Below are 20,195 nucleotides of genomic sequence, written 5' to 3' on the forward strand. Positions count from 1 at the left end.
TAATTTCAATTTAAAGTAATTGTGTCCAATTAGTGACACAATGAGGGTGTCACTAATTGGTGTATTTCAATTTCGTTACGGTGGCAAAAATGAGATAATGGCAGACAATACGCTTGCATTGGCACTTATTTAACAGGTGTATTTTTATCCACATTTGGAAGAGAACGATTTGACGATATTTGATTGCGCTTTTCTATCTCCACTGCCGCGTTGTGTATTCCAATCACGCCACTTGAGCAAAAAATAAACCAAACTTGTTTTCCTTGACGCAGGCAGTCTAAATCCAACGATTAGTTGTGGTTCATGACCACTGAAAGTGCATTATCGCACAAAATGAAAGTTGATTCATTGCGAGAGATGCATTCGGTGAAACGAGGGGAGGGAAAGGCGGGCGCTTTTGGGTCATCTATTCTGGAGGACAATCTAATTTCGGCAGTGACGCTTTTATGCTTAACCTACTTCAATCGCTTTCCCTACGAGCGCGGTGATGAAAAAGCAACGTTTGGCTGGTTTCATCGCGACCTCTATGACCCTGGACCACATCATTTCTCTGTCGGGAGTACAAAGTAGTGATCCAAAACAATTCCCCTGCCGGCGCACTCGGTCGACAAGGAACATCTAATCGTCACATTTATTTTCATTTTTTTGTTCTGCTACGTGCAGCTTCCTTGCGACAAGCTGCGCTGCGTTTAGGCCATAAGTGGTCGCCATGGCAACAAAAGTCTAGCTTTTCAGCGGTGGGTCGCTGACTCTTGTGCGAGATCGATGCTTTTAAGCGCCCTTTTCTGAGGGACAGTGGTGAGTTGATGATGATGACGGAAGTAGCAGGCGTAACAGTCGCAATCAACTAGACTTTGTTTCAGGCTGCAATCTGAAGCCCGCAAGAGGATGACAAGCACAACTAAAGTCACATTCAAAACAATACATTCTCCTTGCAAAGTTGGTGTTAAACAGACAACGTAAACTTGACTTTGTGTTGATGTAGTCGTTGCTAAAAGGGTTTTACAGTACGGTAACTACAGCGCCCATGATTTTAGTTTCGCTAGCCTATCTGTTGCGCGTTAGCATGAAGCTAGTGGACATTTGTAAGTTGTGGTTTGATTAAATACACAATTCTTCGTCCGACCCTCCACCGGGAGAGCTTTAAGCAGCCATTGGTCTCTTTTTAAAAATTAATTATTCACCATTGAGAATTTTACTGCCTCCATTTAGTGCACATAACCCAAATTTTTGCTTGCTACTCAAGACAAAAAAATGACTAGTGGTTTGCACTTGGTTTTTAAAATAAAACTTGTTGACTCTGACCAATAAATATTTTTGTCTTTGTGTACCCAAATGGCCTGCGGACAGCAACCAGTATTTGGAGGACGTATGCTAGCAGTCGACAGTTACTTTCTAAGAAAAATTTCCTCCCCCATGCTTCATCTTGTCAAGTCATCATTTTCATTGGTCCTACATCATGTAGGATCCATAAATTAGGTTTATTCACTTGAGTGCATACCTCTATGACTGCTGAATTGTGCTTTAGAGGCATATTTAACTTTAGTCTTCATTTAATATTGTTGACTATTTCGACGGCGTCAATGTATTCTGTGATAAAGAGTCATTTTCAACTGTACCTCAAGTGACGATTCACCTTTTTCTGGGTTTGGTCATATGATGTTTGCAAACAGAGCTTTTAGTAGCTGAGCTGTCATTTTCAGTTGACAGCACATGGCAGTAAAAAGCAAAATGGTCACCCCGTGAGATGGATAAATAGTTTTCATTAGATTTTTGGGGGACCCTGGAAACCTTGGGGCCCCAGGCAAATGCCCGTGGTTGCCAATAGAAAAATCCAACCATGCATCCATGTGGATCAAATTTAACCACCTCATCTATTAAAACTTGATAGAGCGCTGTGTAATATTTTTTTTTAATCCCCATGCTCATGCTAGCGCCATTTTGCCAATTACAATCATTTATCAACAGTGCCAAGCAGCGAAAATGTGATTAAAATCAGGTTATCTGTTTTTCTGCGTCTCAATCGAGCCATTTGAAAGGTGTTTTAATATAATGTGAGAGGAGGAGAGAAGGAATATCTCCCCGAGGTCCTCCTCTGCGATGTCATTTTTATTCAAATCCGTCCGTAAGGAGCCGATAGGAATTTATCTGGAATTTTATTAGATTTTTTTTAAAATAAGGGAGATGATAGGATGAAGATGGTGGATGTTGCACATCCATTTGGGGAGGTCAATTCCGATCTACATGTATGTTGTTTTTGACACAGCAAATGGGCAATTCAGTCAAGAAAAGAATATGACTGACAACCATGCTAAGCTAATACTGTTTTGTTTGACTATGAGATAGAGCTTCAGCCATGAAATATATTGGTATTTGAATAAAAATAGATCGGAATACAATGGAAAAGATTGGTCACTCGTATTTCCTAGCATTTATTAGCCTCATATGACCGTAGCGCAGATTAGCTCTGACGTTTGTACGTCATCCTGCCAGTAAAACAAGTCATCACTCGAAAGAATTCATTTCCAAATGTACACAAATAAAAACGAATGGGTCCCGTAAAGACAACGTGACGTCACGTAGACTGACGAGCAGGCAAACAAGTCACGAGTGCACATGCTAATTGGATTGTTTCTCGTTACAGACCGTCACAAAGATGTAGAAGAGATGGCGTGTGGGTACGCGTGTGTTTGTGCTCATGCCGCAGAGCCACAAACAAAGTAAAGTGAATTAACTGACTTGAGACCACGAAAGCCTTGCTAACTCATTTAAGCCAAGACGAAGTCGTGCTTCTTGTATAAAACAACCACTTATGAAGTCTTCTCATCCACCTGTGGACCAATGTGAAGTTTGAATGATGACATAAGCTCTGTGTGTGTGAGTGTGTGGGTCTGTAATTCGTGTCAAAGGGAAATAGACTCTCGATAACCAGGAGCTAGCTAGCTAATGCTAATCTGATATATACCGAGATCAGAATCGAACTTTCTTCGAAATGCGGGTATAACTATGAGTATTTGCGCTAAACTAACAAAAAAAATTTATACAGAATTTAAATGTGAAAGAAGAACTACCTTTTTTATGGCTTAAGTATAAATTTGTTTGATTTCTGGATCCAGGTTACAGCTAATAATTATTTAGTGTATTCCATTGTTGTTGTCCTGTGTGGGGGGGGGGGGGGGGGTTACGATTGCAAAATAAAGTATTTTTAAAATGTTTACTTATTTTTTTAACAAAAAACATTATTAATAGCCCTCCATTATAGCAAATGAAAAAATTGTTTTATTACAAAAGTATGGTTTCTTTTTAGGAATAAATGATTATAATGACAAGAATAAAGTCGTAGTTTGGCATTGGAATACATGAAGTAGGGCTATTGTTTACGATTTGACGGCTTAATGACCAAGACAAAAGATTGTGCACGCCTGTGTGCACGTGTGCGTGTGTGTGTGTGTGTGTGTTTGCACTCCCATATGCATGCGTGTGTGGGTGAACTTGAAAGGCTAATGAAAGGTTTTTCCTTTACGCCTCTGTCAACTGCTATCACTGGCGTGTGTGTGTGTGTGTGTGTGTGTGTGTGTGTGTGTGTGTGTGTGTGAGCACGTGCATTTGCATAAAATGTGATTACCTGAACTACATTTCTTTCTCTCAGCTCTATTTTTGCATCTAAATTTCCTTGCCAGCTGCATTTTGTCATGCCAGCAATTGTATGTGTCTGCTTAAAAAGAACATGGCACATCAGTATTGTGTGTGTGTGTGTGTGTGTGTGTGCATGCGTGGGTTGAATTAAATGTGTTTTTCAATTGAGAAAATAAGCGCAAAATTATCACTGTTTTTATGGCCTGAATTGATGTCACTGCGAGTGATTTCCTTTTTCTGTAAATGGATTCAAGAATATTGCAATTGGGCGGGCGATTAGTTCAGGGCGTATCCTGTTTCTCGCCCAAAGTCAGCTTTACCGTAGCTAACTGCTGTTGTACTTTTTAATGTGTGCTAGTGCTTTTAAAATGGGTGAATAAAATAACCAAAATTTAGGAAAATATAAGAAAATAATCTGCAAAAATGCAAATCAACGGGTGCTGAATAGTGAGTATACGGGACCACTATATTTAAAAAAATGCAAATAGGGGAAATGTGAGTTGGCAGGGATCCACTGTATTGAGGAAAAATCAAATCAAATCAGCAAACAGGTGACAGACAGGTCCACTGCAGTTGCATTTGATCAGGAAAGGCCACAGTCGACGTACTTTGAGCCATTTATTGAAAGGGACAGAAATTTCAAAATACATTTGAAGGATGTGGAGAAGAACAAAATGTCAAAATACTGGTGTTAAGAATGCTACAATATCAATCAACACGCCTGAACTTAACCCAGTTGTGCTCATGTCTTCACAGTTCAACGGAACACAACAATAAGCATGTAAAAATTGTTAGAAGTTAACGCTAACGCCGGGATGAAAGGATTTCGGCTTCGACTGCACGGCCTCACGCAGGGGACGGAAATGAAGTGTCCTTTACGGGGGGGGGATCGGTGAGCGTTCCCACATGAAAGCCAGACAACGGGAAGCCGAACGGTAGGTGACTTTGGATCAGTGATGACTCAGAGGGCACGCTTTGACACACACGTCGTTCCTTGGCACTCGTTTTCTTCAGCTCATACAAATGTCTTCCCGCCAGAACATCCTTTGCATGGGAACGGGACCAAAATGGCTTTTCATCTGAACCACCGCCTTGCAGGTCTATCTTTACCTTCCCTTTTTAATGTGATTTTTTTTTAATTGGGTTAATTAGACAGCACATTAATTATGTGTTGTGTCCTTACTGAGCAAAGCAAAGAGCGCACAAGGCAACGAGCTTTCGGGCTATGTTGGTCCAATGAAAAACATTTTGTCTTTTTAAAAAAATTTTAATTGGAAAAAGATTATTTTCCTAAACGGAGTGAAAAATTTACAAGATAATGCGAATAAAAGCTCCAAGAAGGGATGGATGGGCCCTCGTGCCTCCTTTTGATGGCGAATCATCAAAACGATCGTGAAAATTTGATGCCCGAGCAAAACAACTTGGCAATTTCGCGTCGCCCATCTGTCTTGAACGGTTGTTTTCAAACTTTTTAGTACCACCTACAAAAAAAAAAAAGAACCATCATGACTAACATTAAAATACAGTAGCGTAGTAGGAGTAAACGTTCATCACGAACAAGACAACTTTCAAAAGTGAAAAAATGTCAAGCTAAATCGAGCAAAGTTGTATTTTACGTTCAGCAAATTTGGATTTTATTTGTAAAGGTCAACCTTTGATTTCCTTTTACACATTCCTCATTAATATTCGATATGTAAATGAGCCACGCTTCCATTAGATTGCCGCTCTCCTTGATTTGATGAGGAGAATGAGTGCAGGATTCGTGTGAATGCCGAAAATGTGTTCGCTTCCTTCAAGGCACACGTTCGACTCTTCAAAATGTGAAAAAGTCACTGGTTGAAATTCATGTTGCAATTTGCTAAAAAGCTTTCATCCATTATATTATTTTCGCTGTAATTGTTATAGATAGCCTTGTCACCATCCCTCATTTCCGAAAAAGAACACTGATGTTGCACTTTCCTCAAAAAAAAAAAAATAAAATCAAGCATTTACCCGGTTGTTTGTTGTGTCATGGCTGCACTATTTTGTTCATAGTCCATCTTTCATATTTTATTAACATACTCTGAATGTGTCATTTGAAATTAAATGTGTTCCTATTTACAGAAAAAGAAAAAAGCATTTATTGTTTGCAATTGGATTTGATCTATGCCCTTAAAGAAAACTGTTTTGTTTTTTTGTTTGTGTGGTTTTTAAATGTAATGTAATGAAGCCTGACAAGCGAGGGGAATTGTTACCCAAAAATAAAATAAAATCACATCACATAGCCCTCTCCATCTTCGACCTTTTCTTTCAAGTGTGGGGGGAGGGGGGTGAAACGCAGCCAAGCGGAAAGGAAGAAGGAAGCGTGTGGGCCAAATGTAAACAAACAAGAGTCCATTTTGCTCTCCGTTAAGACTTACAGTGAGGAGACTTTGGGGCAAAACTTTTTTTGTTTCTGGTCCACTTCATCCATTCAGTGCAGAAAGAAGGCGAAAATGATGAGAGGAGGTGATGACATTGTTGGCGAAGCTCAGATCTCCTCGATGGAGTGTGCCGGCACCAGGCCTCGCTTCTTGCCGCTGCTCAACTTCACCAAGGTGTCGCCGTCTTCACACTTGCCCACGCAGATCTAACAAAAGACATAGCTAATCACGTTAATCCCGTGGGTGCTCTCATAGCCCGTCTGGTACAGCCCTTCAGCTTTGTGCTCAACTGTTAGCTTGCGCTTTACGGGCTTGGCTGAATCTATTTTGGAATATCCACCGATGAAAAAATAAACAAACCGCCATCGCTGTGCATAAGACTAGAAAACAGAAGCAGTGTCATGGGGATGTGAGCTCCTGAGATAATTCCGGAACTTTGTGGAATTAGGAACATTTCCATTCGACAGGAATGTTTATCACCTCTTTTTTTAAATTTATTTTTTATTTCATTCCAAAATGTAAAACTTAAAAACGACAGGAATTTTTTTTGCGTTGTCATTTGTGTGTGTGGGTGTAGTTCAGGATGCAGCAGCTCAGAATTTCATCACTTGGTTGCCATGGTTACAGTGACACAAGGGGGGCTCATAAAATGCAACATAAAGCGGAGCCTGTGGGGTGGGTACCTGCGCCTCCTTGACTACCATGTGTCCTCTCCCGCAGCTGCTGGCGGATGTTCCCTGGATGACACGCCACACTCTCTCGCCGGGACGCACTCGCTGCACAAAGTTGGCTGGGAAAAAGCCCACCCTGTCGCCGCTCTTGCCCTGGGGGAGGCCAAAACAACAGGACCGCAGTTACTCTATGAGTCATTCAATACTGCCGGTAAAAAAATAAAAATAAATAAATATTAGTGCGACACGACGAGGTTGTTGACTGCTACAAGGTGGAAATCCAGTAGTGGCTGCATTTCCGTTCACATTCTGACCATTTTTCAATATTTCTCTTCATTTCTCATTGTATGATATGTCAATCTACTGAATGTAAATTTGGGATGTGCAAATGGTGGTCGCACGTGGCCGGCGCCCACACTCAGGGGGACCCTCGGTTCATTTTTTAAAAAGAAAAATGGTTACTATCTGGATGAGCAATTTTAAGTTGTAATAACAGTGTTCACCATTAGATGGCAGACAGCAGAGAAGAAGACCAGGTCTCGGCAGGAAGCGAGGACCAAATTAGGTCACGTTAAAGTTATCTGCTAATTTGCTTCAACACGTTAACAACAATTACAGATTTCATCCTAAATCGCTACGACACGCTGCACGTTAATGAGCACCTAAAACTGAATTGCAAAAAATCGCAAATATCATCGGATAATGGACAGATTATTTGAATTTACTTGTGTTAATCGAGAAGATTTTATTTGTATGCGCGTGTGTGTGTCTGTTGGTGACCCGAGTGGAAAACGGGTGGCAATAATCAATCCCGACAAGCTGAAATGGTTTTCAATACACCTGCATAAACGGCCGAAACATTTTCCGTGTCCATATGTCACACCTAAATTTTTGCCATCACATATTCTCACATCTTGTAATAGGCGGAGTTCATTGCACATTATGCGCACGTGCTCACATTAATCACCGCTGATTGAAAATGCTGCAGTTGATGAGGGCCTTGATAGGCTGCGTGCGTTTCGGATCGACACACACCCGCATTCACGTGCATGCAGACTCACACCTGTTGTTGTTCTTGTTTTTTTTTAATACTCTTTTTAGACATGACTCAATTTGTGTCTGAGCAGGTGCATACACACACACACACACACACACACACAAACAAATGATGATTTAGTCTCATCACCCACCTTCCACCACTCCTCGTTGGAGTCGTCTGTGACTTGCACCCGATCACCGGGGCTGGAAATGATAAGGCAAAAAAAAAAGGATAAAAGAGGGTCCGTGAGGACGGTAGAAAGACGAAACAGGGATTTGTGATAAGCACATAAAAGGAGGAGAAATATCAAGTCCCTTGGCAAGGGGATTTTTTATTTTTTTGGAAGTTCTTGGCAAAGGCAGGTTGAATTACCTAATGAGATTTTGTACTAAAGGTCAAGTACTGAATAGTAGAAAAGTGATCTTGGGCTACCTGAAAAAGCTTTAAAGGACATCTCGTGAACCCTTGTTCAATGCAGCAGATTCATTCCAAAGCTATATTTGAAAACAATTTGAGAGCATTGGTCGCCAAACATCGGCCTGCAGACCGGGACTCGGGACTAGGGACAATTTTGAGTGTCCAATTAACCGACTATGCATGTTTTTGGAATGTGGAAGGAAAGTGGAGTACCCAGAGAAAAGCCACGCAAGCAAGGGGCGAAAGTGTAAAATTAGTCATCCTGGGAGGCCCCTCAAACGTGTCCTCTGACGACACGATGATGAAGACAGATGACCATTTTTCATCAAAACAATCGGATGCGTGTTGACTCACTGTAGTTCCAGGTCGTTGTGTTCCTGAGGCAGAAAGCTGTAGAGCGCCACGTAAGTATGCATGGAATGCACCTCGATTCGTTTGGGGGGCACCTGGAAAGGGGAAGGAGGGAGTGAGGCGCTACACACGCAGTGGCGTGCAAAGGGGAGGGGCGGGGTCGAAAACAACCACCCTTGCTGACAATATATCAAAGGGCATTATATTTGCCATACACTGCAACCATAACCCCGCCCCCTTTTTATTCCCCAAGAGTAAGTAAGTGTAATGAAGTAATTGAATAAACTCTGCAAAAATGGCAAACGCGCTCAACTGTGCCGCACAAACACGCACCTCAGCAGGCGTCTCAGCCTGACTTGCACCCTCATCTTGTTCCTTCTCCACTTCAATGTCGGCGGCAACAGAGTCTAGAAGACGAAACGTGTGAACACGTGCCAGAGAATGCTGACGGGAGGAAACGCACACGCACACCCATGTCGACGCATAGTAACACGAGCACATTCGTGCATGTTACCCATGTAAATGTACGTCTAATATAGCTTATTGGCCTTTGTAATACAGATTGTACACTGAATATACGTGTTGGATGTGCCGGTTGGCCCGTTAGCGTGTGAGCACCCGCATGTGAGTTGTGGCTTAAAGTAAATACATGCACGCAAAGGCGCTCTAAGCTGTGTCAACACATGCATGGATACAACAGACAAACACACTGCGGCGATATTACCTCCTGCCTCCTGAGGGATGTCTTCCTCCATGCTGCACTGTCTCCCCTGCCTCTCCTCACCCGCCTCACCCTTTGATCAACAACAGGCATACACTACATGTTAATGGAGGGCCTTTGATGGCACCGCACATGCGAAATGGAAGATACTCAAAAGCATAGTTAGGAGTTGAAAAGATGGAAGCCTCGGCAAAGTGACCCGCCGAACCCTAAGTGAGTTGGGAACAAAAAATGTGTGTGTGTGGGGGGTACCGTATATGTTTCAGACCCATAAATAGTTGGCTCTCACAGTACCACCATATAGACCAGCATTAAAATACAATGGCGTAGTAGGCCCAAGTGTTCATCTACAATGTAACCTAAACACTCCTGGATGTACACTCAGTACAGAACTACTCCGAAATCTACTGAAATACTTCCTAAAAATAATCTGAAGACTCCAAATAAATGTTTGACAACTAAACACTCTAAATGATTAAATGCAAATGCATTGTCCATCCATCCATCCATTTTCCGAACCGCTTAATCCTCACTAGGGTCGCGGGGGGTGCTGGAGCCTATCCCAGCTGTCTTCGGGCAGTAGGCGGGGGACACCCTGAATCAGTTGCCAGCCAATCGCAGGGCACACAGAGACTAACAACCATCCACGCTCACACTCACACCTAGGGACAATTTGGAGTGTTCAATCAGCCTGCCACGCATGTTTTTGGAATGTGGAACGAAACCGGAGCACCCGGAGAAAACCCACGCAGGCCCGGGGAGAACATGCAAACTCCGCAGAGGGAGGCCGGAGCTGGAATCGAACCCGCTACCTCTGCACTGTGAAGCCGACGCGCTAACCACTGGACTATTGTATTTAAGTTAAATACAATGGAACCGTACTGAACGCATGTATCTGCAGTTGATTTTTATTTTTTTTAAAAGAGAGTTAGCAGTCACGTGCCGTGAACTCCGAACCGCGCCACACCAAGGGGGTTCACGACAAAGACAAAATTGGGATGCATCGGGGGTTCATGACTGCCAAGTAAACTCGATCTCAATCTCGTACCAAACTGCGCGTCGGCGAATCCGACATGCTGCCGAAACTGGAGCGGCTCATCTGCGCCAGCGATGTCCCGTAGCGCAAGGCGGCGTAGACCGGGTCCACACGTGCCCGTACCACTTCTGAAATCACACACACAGGCAAAACGCTGGGCATATTGAGCATGCATGTCAGCGTGGAGGGGAAGAACAGGGAGTCTAAATTTAGCTGGGATGACCCACTTACGAGTTTGAGAAAGGAGCCAAAACTTAAGGAGGCATCAAAACGGGCCGAAAAAAATCAGCATGCTTTCATTTTAGTCTCTGGCACACATCGTAAAACCGTTTAGTGGCCAAAGAGTGCTTTTTAATGGTATATTTTCTTGTCAAAAATCATGTTCCGGTCCATATCAGAGGATCTGTCAAGGGAAATTTCGCATTTGGGTGAAATGGGACAGTGCCCCAACAGATTTGGCTCGCGATAATTTGTCATGAGTCGGCAAGCTCATTTAACAAAAAGACGAATATAACGAATAACGAAACCAGATGGCCCCGTTGTCTTCAAAAATGGTAAACTTTGGTTCTCAACAGGGAGTTGCAATGGTTCAACAAGTCAATTTAGCAAACGGCAAAACTTAGCTGGAGAAGATTAGCATTAGCAATTTTGCATTCCTCCAAATGGAACACAATATTTTTTTTTCTTTGGCTTCATTTCTTGAGGTGGCATCTCTATGACACTCAAACGTTTATTTTAAAATATCCCTGACTTCCTGTGATGTTGTGGGTTAATTTTGGTCCTCGTTTGCGGAGTCTAAAAGGAAGTGACAGCGCAAGGCGCTAAAGTCTGATTCGGAGTGACAAATGAACCCATGTGTTGACCTTTCGTACAGTACGGTGGCCTGTTTGAGGCCAAGTCAGCTGCTTTTAATGTCATTGGGTACTGACGTATGGTATTTGCAGCCAGTTTTGTTGAAACATTCTCTTCATAAAAATGGGAACGGCCTTGTTGTCAAATAGACGAGATACATTACGGTAAACTCCCACATTCATGCTTTTGTTCTTCAATGACTCGACTGCCCGATAAAACATATAATATTTCCAAATTCCAAATGTTATGCTTTTTAATTGGATTATTTTTCATGAATGCCTGAAAATTTTTAAGGAGCCTCTTCTGGGAACTTACTAGTATGTTCGATATTACCAAACAACACACAAACGCACACACTCACCTTGACTGGGCTGGACTTCCTTGACCACGGCTAGTTGTTCGGTGACGAGCATGGGTGAGCTGAAGTTTCGCTTGAAGGCGCCCGACTAACGGAGGAGAACACAGAGCAGTATGATTTTTGTTCAGCTTCCATTAGTCGGAACTTCAAGGCCTCCCACTGCTCCATTACGGGAGACTTCAACCGAGTCATTTGACGAGATTCTCTCGAATGGAAAGCATACTGGCGCCAAGGAACATCTTAGTCGGCTGTCGCGGCGACTTTCAACGCGGGGCTTTTTAACACCGAGCTGTCATTTCACACTGAATTAAGCAAATAACTGTCGCTGCCTCAGCTTGCAAATGAGCCACTTTGTCACATTATGCAGAGGGAACCCACTCGTGAGGTAATCAGTGTTTAGTCTTTGTTCACGCTGAGACATTTGAGCTTATCTACCCACCTCTCACACCTCGTTGTTTTTTGGGGGGGGGGGGACTACTCGAGTAACACGTTCCTTGAATATATTTGAGTGCCGTTCACGTGAAATGCTGTAAACTATTTTTTGTTTGTTTGTTTGTTTGTTTTTTAATCAGAATGGGCTGGGAAAAGTCTTGGCTAACAATTCTAACATGCTGGCATGTCCCTCCCTCATTATCAACGTGACAAGTCAAGGTTCAGCACCTAATCTTTATTTTCTACTCAAAAGCTGTGCTGATCTCAAATTCGAAGCAATGTGACACCTGCATCCTCAGGCACTTGTTTAATTTAGCAATGTGTGATTGGTGGATAAGAAGAAAGTCAGAGGTGACAGGAAGTTACACCTCTTTTGCTGCCATGCCACCCAAATGCCCTCCTGGATCGTAGTTTAGAACCCCCTGATGCTGCGTTGTAAACATGTCCAGTGTGAGTGTGTTTTGTCGCACCTTTCCGTAACACGGCTGCTGCGAGAGTTCTGAAGTGCACCACAGGTGTGCCGCCAGCTTGCACGTTTTACACCGCAAAGCCTGTTTGGAGTTTCCTATGCGAGAAGCAAGACAGATGTAATTGGTTCGTCACGGTTCCATACAGTGTCAAAAGCACTCCAACACGACGATCCGCGCCGTTTTGAATGATTCACAAGCGCATTTTATTCCCTATCCTAGGCCAGTCGTGTCATAAGTATACATGAGTGCTTCTTCGATTTCTCCGATGGGTTGATTAAAGCTGCATAGGGAGGGCGTAAGTGCAGAAGGCTGCAGGAAGGCCGGATGATCCATTACGTAATAACAATGAAGACACCATGCATGCTAGCGGGGAAAAAAATGAAAATGCATCAATGTGATGGAAAGTAGCAAAAAGACCAGTGGAAAAATACTAAATAAAAGCACACAGATTGTGCTGAGCGAGAGTCAAAAATCGAATCACACTGAGGTAAAAGTTTGCATCCGAGCTACATTTCATTTCATGCAATCAGGCCTAAAAACAAACCTACCGGTACATTCAAATGTTTTTAATAAAAATAACATTCTGCGAGGTTTGTTACAAAACATTCAAATTATTAACCAGGTGATGACTTGAAAATTATGCTGAGTGCCATTTGCACAGACTATTTATAAAAATCTGAGAAAAACATAATTTGCGCGATAATTTGGAAGGCAGTGTCTGGAAGTACTGTTTGTAAATCAATGAGGTGGTCTCACCTAGGATCATGTTCTTGCAGAGCTCGCAGTTGGTGGGCTTGCGAAAGACATGATTGTGGAAGCAGTGCGTGATCTGAGCTGGCTGGGCGGGCTTGGGGGGCAGCGACGGGGAAAGTCTGAGCGAGGGCGAATGGGAGGCGATGGAAGGGTTGGGACTGACCGACGGCGACAGCGACGGCGAAGGCCGTGAGCTCCCAATAGGCGAGCCCATCAACTCCAACGGGGGCGGTGAGGGCGACGGGGGGTCCGCAGGCTCCGTGATGAGCTCGGGGGGGAGGCGGGCATCGCTGTAGGAGCGCTGGAAGAAGTTCTCAACACTCTTACTGCGCATGAACGACAGCGAGCGCTTGAGTCTCTGCAACTAAACAGACACACACACACACGGATGATCAACCCAAAGCCATATCTAACATATATATCTTACTTTGGTGCCATCCTGTTGTCAGGGAACTATGTTGAAGAGAACGGCGGAGCTTCATTTAATCTGGCCATAGCCTTGTCTAATGCTGTGTAATGAGTGTTCAAGTAAACAGAAACTAAAAGTTAGTTTCTAGGTAAAATCATATCACACATGCGTGATGCAGATTGGACAATTTTGACTTTTTTTTAATGGCTTGAGCGGAACCACAGTTGTTTCCTGAGAAATTGCACAAAAAAAGGAAAGGCAATAATGCTGCACATTTTTGAAGAAAAATTGGACTGGGCTTCCGGGAGGGATGAGACACAATTTTACAGTTTCATTCTGCTGTGTTACGAGCGCTGTGGGATAAAAAGAACATGATGAGTCCCAAATCCAATAAAACCTCTGAAAGAAACAGCAAGATCAGCTGATGATGCAGTTTTTGTTCACCTTACAAAATATCAGAACAGAAATTGTCCAGTTCCACAGGAAATTATGGAGGAAAAATTTGCATTAAAGTCACTGTTCTGCTTGACATGGGCCTTTTCACAAAAAGCTAATTTTCTGATCTATTTGCTCAGCAACCGGTGGTTTTGGTGAATCAAAAATCTTGTTCTGCTGTTGATTACTAAAAAATGGGAAAAGGTCAAAAAAGAAGAGACTACCGTTTGTTTTCTACCAATGTGGGGAACTCTGCTTTGAAAGCAACTGGCAGTGAATTACTTATTTGGCTAAGCTAAGGCGCGAAAAGGGAAACTTGGATGAGGTTGATGTCAAAGAACAATCCCGTTGACATATTTCCAAAGTATTTCCAGAACGGTGGATGCTAACATACTGCAGCTGCAAAAATGATGCAGGGTTTCCTCTGTTTTCACTTCCTGGGGGTGTCACATCCTCATCCTAGCACAGTACGTTCAAAGCTAGCGTTGTTGCAAACAGGGCTAAAGCAGATAATCCCCTCGGTGAACATCCTCACACATGGGAGGGGCTGACGCAGGGCTCACGTGGGTAAATGGCCTTTTCCTTGGTGGCGCCGAGGCCATTGTGATCATGGGCTTTATCATCTACCAACAGCATGTACAGGCCTTGTAATCTAGTGGGAGGTGTTGTGAAAGGGAATCAAAATATACGTTGTGTGTCAGGTGTATGGACAAAAAGCAGCCTCGATTGCCAAGCAGGGTCTCGGATGATGGATTCCATAAAAATCACACGGGAGAGGCCTCAGCAGGTCGTATCGATCCAGAAAGATAAGCGGATCACGAGCGCGCTGACAGCCATTTGGCAATGATGCTACTTTACAAGTGTGTGTGTGTGTAGATATATGCATAATCACATGCTACATGCTACATGGTAAACAAACCATGCTAGGTTTATGATGATTCGCTTAACATCAAGGCAAATGAATCTGAAGAATTGACACGCCTGAATTAAAAGCGGAACACCATCATGCATCACTTCCCCCAGTAAAAAGGTTTAAGTGAGGCTTCATCAGAAGTAAATAGGCCATCACGGAGATGCACGGTTTGCTTATTGAGTCGAACAAATGAACTGTTTTTATATGAAATGGAAAAAGAAAATGGCTCATCCGAGGGCTCTGTTTATCAAATTAAAAATGTAATTGAGAACGATAAACTGGGAGAGAATGCCATTTCAATAAATTACATAGTGCATTTCAATAAATTAAAACATGGTGAAAAGATTAATTTTATTTTGGTAGTGCGATTCAAAAAGTGGAAAATCATTATACTGTATAGCGATGAAAAAAATGATGGGTTCTTTTCCTAACCTTTTTATTATGACCCGGCAGACTGGGTTGAAGATTGGATTTGGGTAGGCAGAAGTGCTGAAGATTCAATTTTGGACAGATTTTTCGGTATATTGACCTTGAAGTAAATTTAATGTAATATTCTTGGGAAAAGTTGGCTTAGTATAACTGCAGGAGATAGAGCGGACCATTTCACCATGTGCTTATTCGCACTGGCTGCCTCGAATATTTTGGGCGCAGCGAATGTAAGCGAGCTCTCGGTCAGTGTAATCCACGGTGCTTTTTAAAGCATCATGCCTGTGTCTGTCAATTAGGACAGATGACCGTTGAACTGGAGACGCACGTCTCAATTACAATTAATCGAATCCTCGGCGAGCTGGAGAGAAAAGAGCTTTCCGTTTCACCATTCGCGCCATCGGTGGAGGTCGTCTCACGCGAACATTGAATGTGACAGCTGAGATGAAATGCATTAGCTCCTTAATATTGGGTACTGAGCACCCCTTTGGGCTACCTCGCAAGGTGCTCAGTGTTATCAATCAATATGCATGGGCATCCTCTCGAACAAAAGACCCCGCAGACCTGAAATAGCCCATTTTTCTCATCGACAGACGACCAATCAATGTGTCATACATGAGATATAATTCAGTGTTCAAGCTCAACTGTGCGGAAATATGATACGATATAGATAGCATGGCGCCCGGTCAGTCATCGAACATGCTCCGCCCACACGCAATGAAGAAAAGTGAACGATTTGGCCGTTTAGTTTCATTTATTTGTCGAGTATACTGTACGTGGTTCAAATCTGCTAGCAAAATGGACAAAATTGGAGGCACGTTTGAAAAATGGGTTGAAATGGCCAAAATGAAGTTTGAAGTGGCCAGTTCAAATCAAAATGGCAGACTGACGACGTCTTTTCGGATATAGCTTCTTGAGAATTTTTCCAGAACTCCTGCTACCCTCGTGAAGTTCAGCAGCTCGGATAATGGATTTTTGAGGCTCTACTTGTAAAAGACTTGCTCGTTTAATTTCAGATCACTAAGTGAAACTGGCTTTGGGTGGTACATTTTCAAATAATTCAGAAAGGATCTTCCCACCTTGGAGAAGTTATTCCTTCAATTGACCAGTGCAGGGTTTTGGAGTTTTGGATCCAGAAGTCTGTTTGACACTTTTCAGTCATACAGATGCTGGGTTTCCTAACAATATATTAATTATTGACATATCATGATACTAAATGTTCATAATAGTATCGCATTGTGAGTGTATTTGAATTTCCTTCAATGCCTTTCAGCTATGTTGATGATAATGTGACTGCTGTATCATGATATCATAATGATACTATAATGACTCCGGTAAATTCATACCTCTATGACAGTATCAACCATGACAGACAAACACAATAAGAAGGATGGCTAACTTTGTTCAAAACAAGCACTGTGGAATGATATCGATATAATTACCGTATCGTCTCTCCCAAGGCATTATTGATTCATTAGCGCATGCTTCTTGTACTTTGAATAATCAGTTTCTACAAGTGGTTCCCTTTTCAGTTACATCAATGATAGGCGCAAAAGCCTTTATCGTGATACCGCTAAGATAGTATCATATTGCGAGACAGTTAAATTCAAACCATTCTGAGAGTCTCCATCACATATGATGTCATGTCAAATCCAATGCGAGATTATCTTTGAGCTAATTCACACAACATAAAGGACAGCTAAGGACACAGAATCAATATTGTATCATAGCTAAAGTTACAGTATCGGCCCACCTGTGCATGCTTCTTCTATTTTGAATAAAAAGTTTGCAGCATTTCAGTTAAACATATGCTGGCTTTCCTTTCCAATATGTTGATTCGCACCATATCACAAAACCAAATGATGGTGATCGTATCACACCGTGAGCTACTCTTCACCTTCCTATTCCGCGACAAGGACCGGAAAAAAAAAATTTCAAAGAGCTCAAGGAACAAGAGTGCGGCGTAATTTGGGGGATACAATCTTTTACGTTCTAACTAGGCCGCCTCATCTCTGACAGCTTTGCTGTATCGAGAAGGAGGTCTGTGCTCATTTTTGTGATAACACACCACCGCTATACCAAATCAAACACTTTCCTGGCAGGCCTTGTTTTACCGCTTCCAGCACTTTTGATTAGGAAGCTTAGTTTTTAATGGTGTTCGACCACCAATCAATACAGATAAGGTGTCCTTCTAATTGATGAGGCCTATTTGAGATGCCCCCTTCTTTCCAGACTCCCCTGTGAAGTGGCAGCTTAGTCTGTGAATCTTAAAGAAGGGGAACTGTCAGAACAGCATTCAGGCACATCGTTAGCTGTTGGATATACGACATCGCAATCTTTCTTTACTCACAGACGATAAATAAAAGTCCAGTGGAGCGAGTCTTAACTTCTCAGTTTCTGACCCCAAAAAAACTGTTGAAATTAAGTTTGAGTTGAACAGATTAAAAAGCAAAATAAAGAAATATAAAATAGCTTGCCAAAATGACTAAAGTGTGACGTGAAAAGAATTGAGCTTTTTCTTGCGCTATTTGTCCCCATCCAATGAGGAAGCGATACACAAGATCAAGCAGGCAGGCACACCGGTTGAAAACGAGCACAGGACTATAAACGGCAGCATGAGTCGCTCCCATTGTATTCCAACAATGAACTAAAATAACAACAATGAGCGATCGCTAGTTCGCGTCTGCCAGCCTTGGCAACGCACCCGTAGCAAGAGAGAGAAGAGGAAAAAGCCGGTCTGGTTAATCCTCTGCCTCCTCTTGACATCTGATTGTCATCTACAAAAACGTGTCATTGTCGCTGAGTGTCAATTTTAGTGCGCGATTATGATCGCAGCGATATTCCCTGTCATCTTGGTCCCATTAAATACAGCATACATATGCATACGATGCTTGGATGAAAGCATGTCAAGATACTTGGGTATTTCTATCCTCAAATAATTTCGAATGAAATTGAAATCTGATCAATTTGAATGGCACAGAATTTAGAGTCGAAAGTTACCATATTTCAGTCGTTCATTTCTCAGAGCTGGAACGGATTAATCAAATTTCCATTCATTTCTATGGGGAAATATGATTTGAGTTATTTTTCTCAATTGCATGAAAATGGGGTGTTGTGTACATCATTATGAATATCCAGTGGATGTGTGTCAGTCAGGCAAGGGCCAAAAGGCTAAAAGAGAAAATGTATTGGATGTGGATCATTGGAAGTACACGTAGCCCGGGTCTTCATTTGTCCATCCCTTGATCGATCTGGAGGTCACTGAGTACGAGGATGAGCGCTTGTAATGCACATCAGTGAAACGTGTGAGTGCTTTGTCAGTGAATATCAGCACACAGCAGCAGCTGGTGAGCAACAAAGCCGGACAGAGTCACTTGGAACGAAGGAGACACTTGTGCTCATCATGAATGACTACTACACTACTAACATACTCTTTACATACTGCACAGGTACTATTGTTTTTTTTTAATCGTTTTAAAATCCATCGTGCATATTGACCATTTACATTTTTGATTGTTGTTTATTTCAAGTAATTTCTCTGGTGTATGTTAAGAAGTTTATTTTTAACCTGATTAGCTCAGAAATGGTGTTAACATAATCCTATTCATACATGCGACCATAAATATTTAAATGGGGTACACACAAACCAACAACCGAGTCGAATTTAAGCATTTTCATCTAAGTCAGCAGACTCTTGGATTTCTGTAACTGATTATCCGGAGTGATTATTCGAGGGTTTGGGGTGTGTTCCGAATGCCCCCGCCCCTCGGTTTTCCTGCCAAAATCAGGAGTTGAATCTGCAAGATTATCCTCACAGATTATCCTGTGGTGTGCGGCGTGTTGAAACAGATTTTTTTTTAAAGGTTGGCTTTGTTTTTCAGATGAACAGAAAATAAACTCAAAAAGTGCTGATACATGGTTGGATAATGACAAATAAAAGGCAGTCAGGATCCATCAGCATGTACAAATCTACACATGACACACACTCACGTACACACTCACACACACACACAAGAGGCGGTGCGCGTGCATGTGTGCGTAATGGCGCCAAATCTAATTTCTAAATGTACTACCCACATCTGTGATGCCATCAGTGCCACCTCTTACATAATTGAGAAACGGGTGGAAGAACACCAGAGCAGGTAGAAAACAGACGCACAATAATTCAGAACCAGAGTCCAAATTGGCGCTCCATTAGTACAGGAAATGTATCAATTGAGTGCGTGTGCGTGTGGTTGCCTGCGTGTGTGTTCGTTTACCTTTGACGGCAGCGGATGGCGGCTCAGTTGGAGCTGAGAGTCGTTCTCCATCTCATTGATCTCTGTCATGGCCAAACTGATTGGAGTAAAACACCAACTCTAAAAAATAAAAAAATAAAAACACCACACGAATATTAAAAAACACTTTTGAGACCCACGCGGGAATATCACGCCAGGCGTGGACGACACGTCGAGTCCCGCATTGCGCGCTCTCCCCCCACACCCAAAAAAGCTGCAAAATGTCACTTAAGGTTGGTTGGAAAAGAATCCAAAATAAACCCAGTAGTGTCTCGTATTATATTGTGCTTGTCTATCTTGCCTCTTTGGTCAGCACGTATGGCGCGCGTAAAAATCAGTGAGGGTGAGCGCACGCGAGCCACGCCCACTCATGCGTGGAAGTCGCGCTATTGGCGGAGCCGTTTTACAACCGCGCCATGAAACGTCACGCACGCACGTAGCACCAAATATAGAAAACGTGCACACTACTCATTCACCGTCAACTACACTCCTCTTGCTTTCTTATTCTCAAACAAGCTTGCGCATTTATTATGACAGGAACATTCTTTTGGCTGTAAAATTACATGCAAAAGAGTTTGAATAGTCATGATTTGGCAC

The 20,195-nt window shown here is 42.6% G+C and overlaps 1 protein-coding gene across 2 annotated transcripts; it reads right to left on the reverse strand.

Moving 5' to 3' along the window:
* Nucleotides 1-4,240: 4,240 nt before the first annotated feature.
* Nucleotides 4,241-19,928, reverse strand: LOC127589467 (SH3 and cysteine-rich domain-containing protein 2-like). 2 transcript variants are annotated; one of them, XR_007959406.1, is made up of 12 exons: nt 19,581-19,928; nt 13,142-13,502; nt 12,386-12,480; nt 11,487-11,571; nt 10,286-10,401; nt 9,241-9,310; nt 8,850-8,923; nt 8,520-8,611; nt 7,900-7,951; nt 6,722-6,862; nt 6,036-6,244; nt 4,241-5,117 (listed from the first exon to the last, which is right to left on the reverse strand). XR_007959406.1 is itself a non-coding variant. In XM_052048649.1 (12 exons), exons 2-12 carry the CDS (start codon nt 19,647-19,649, stop codon nt 6,146-6,148), a joined length of 1,254 nt encoding a protein of 417 aa, XP_051904609.1. In that variant the 5' UTR covers nt 19,650-19,656; nt 19,726-19,928; the 3' UTR covers nt 4,241-6,145. The 2 variants fall into 2 exon arrangements, 1 of the variants encoding a protein (XP_051904609.1); XM_052048649.1 differs by having other exon boundaries at nt 4,241-6,244; nt 19,581-19,656; nt 19,726-19,928.
* Between the last annotated feature and the right edge of the window lie 267 nt (nt 19,929-20,195).

The sequence above is a fragment of the Hippocampus zosterae genome, chromosome 17 (assembly GCF_025434085.1).
Source record: "Hippocampus zosterae strain Florida chromosome 17, ASM2543408v3, whole genome shotgun sequence".
Classification (NCBI taxonomy): domain Eukaryota; kingdom Metazoa; phylum Chordata; class Actinopteri; order Syngnathiformes; family Syngnathidae; genus Hippocampus; species Hippocampus zosterae.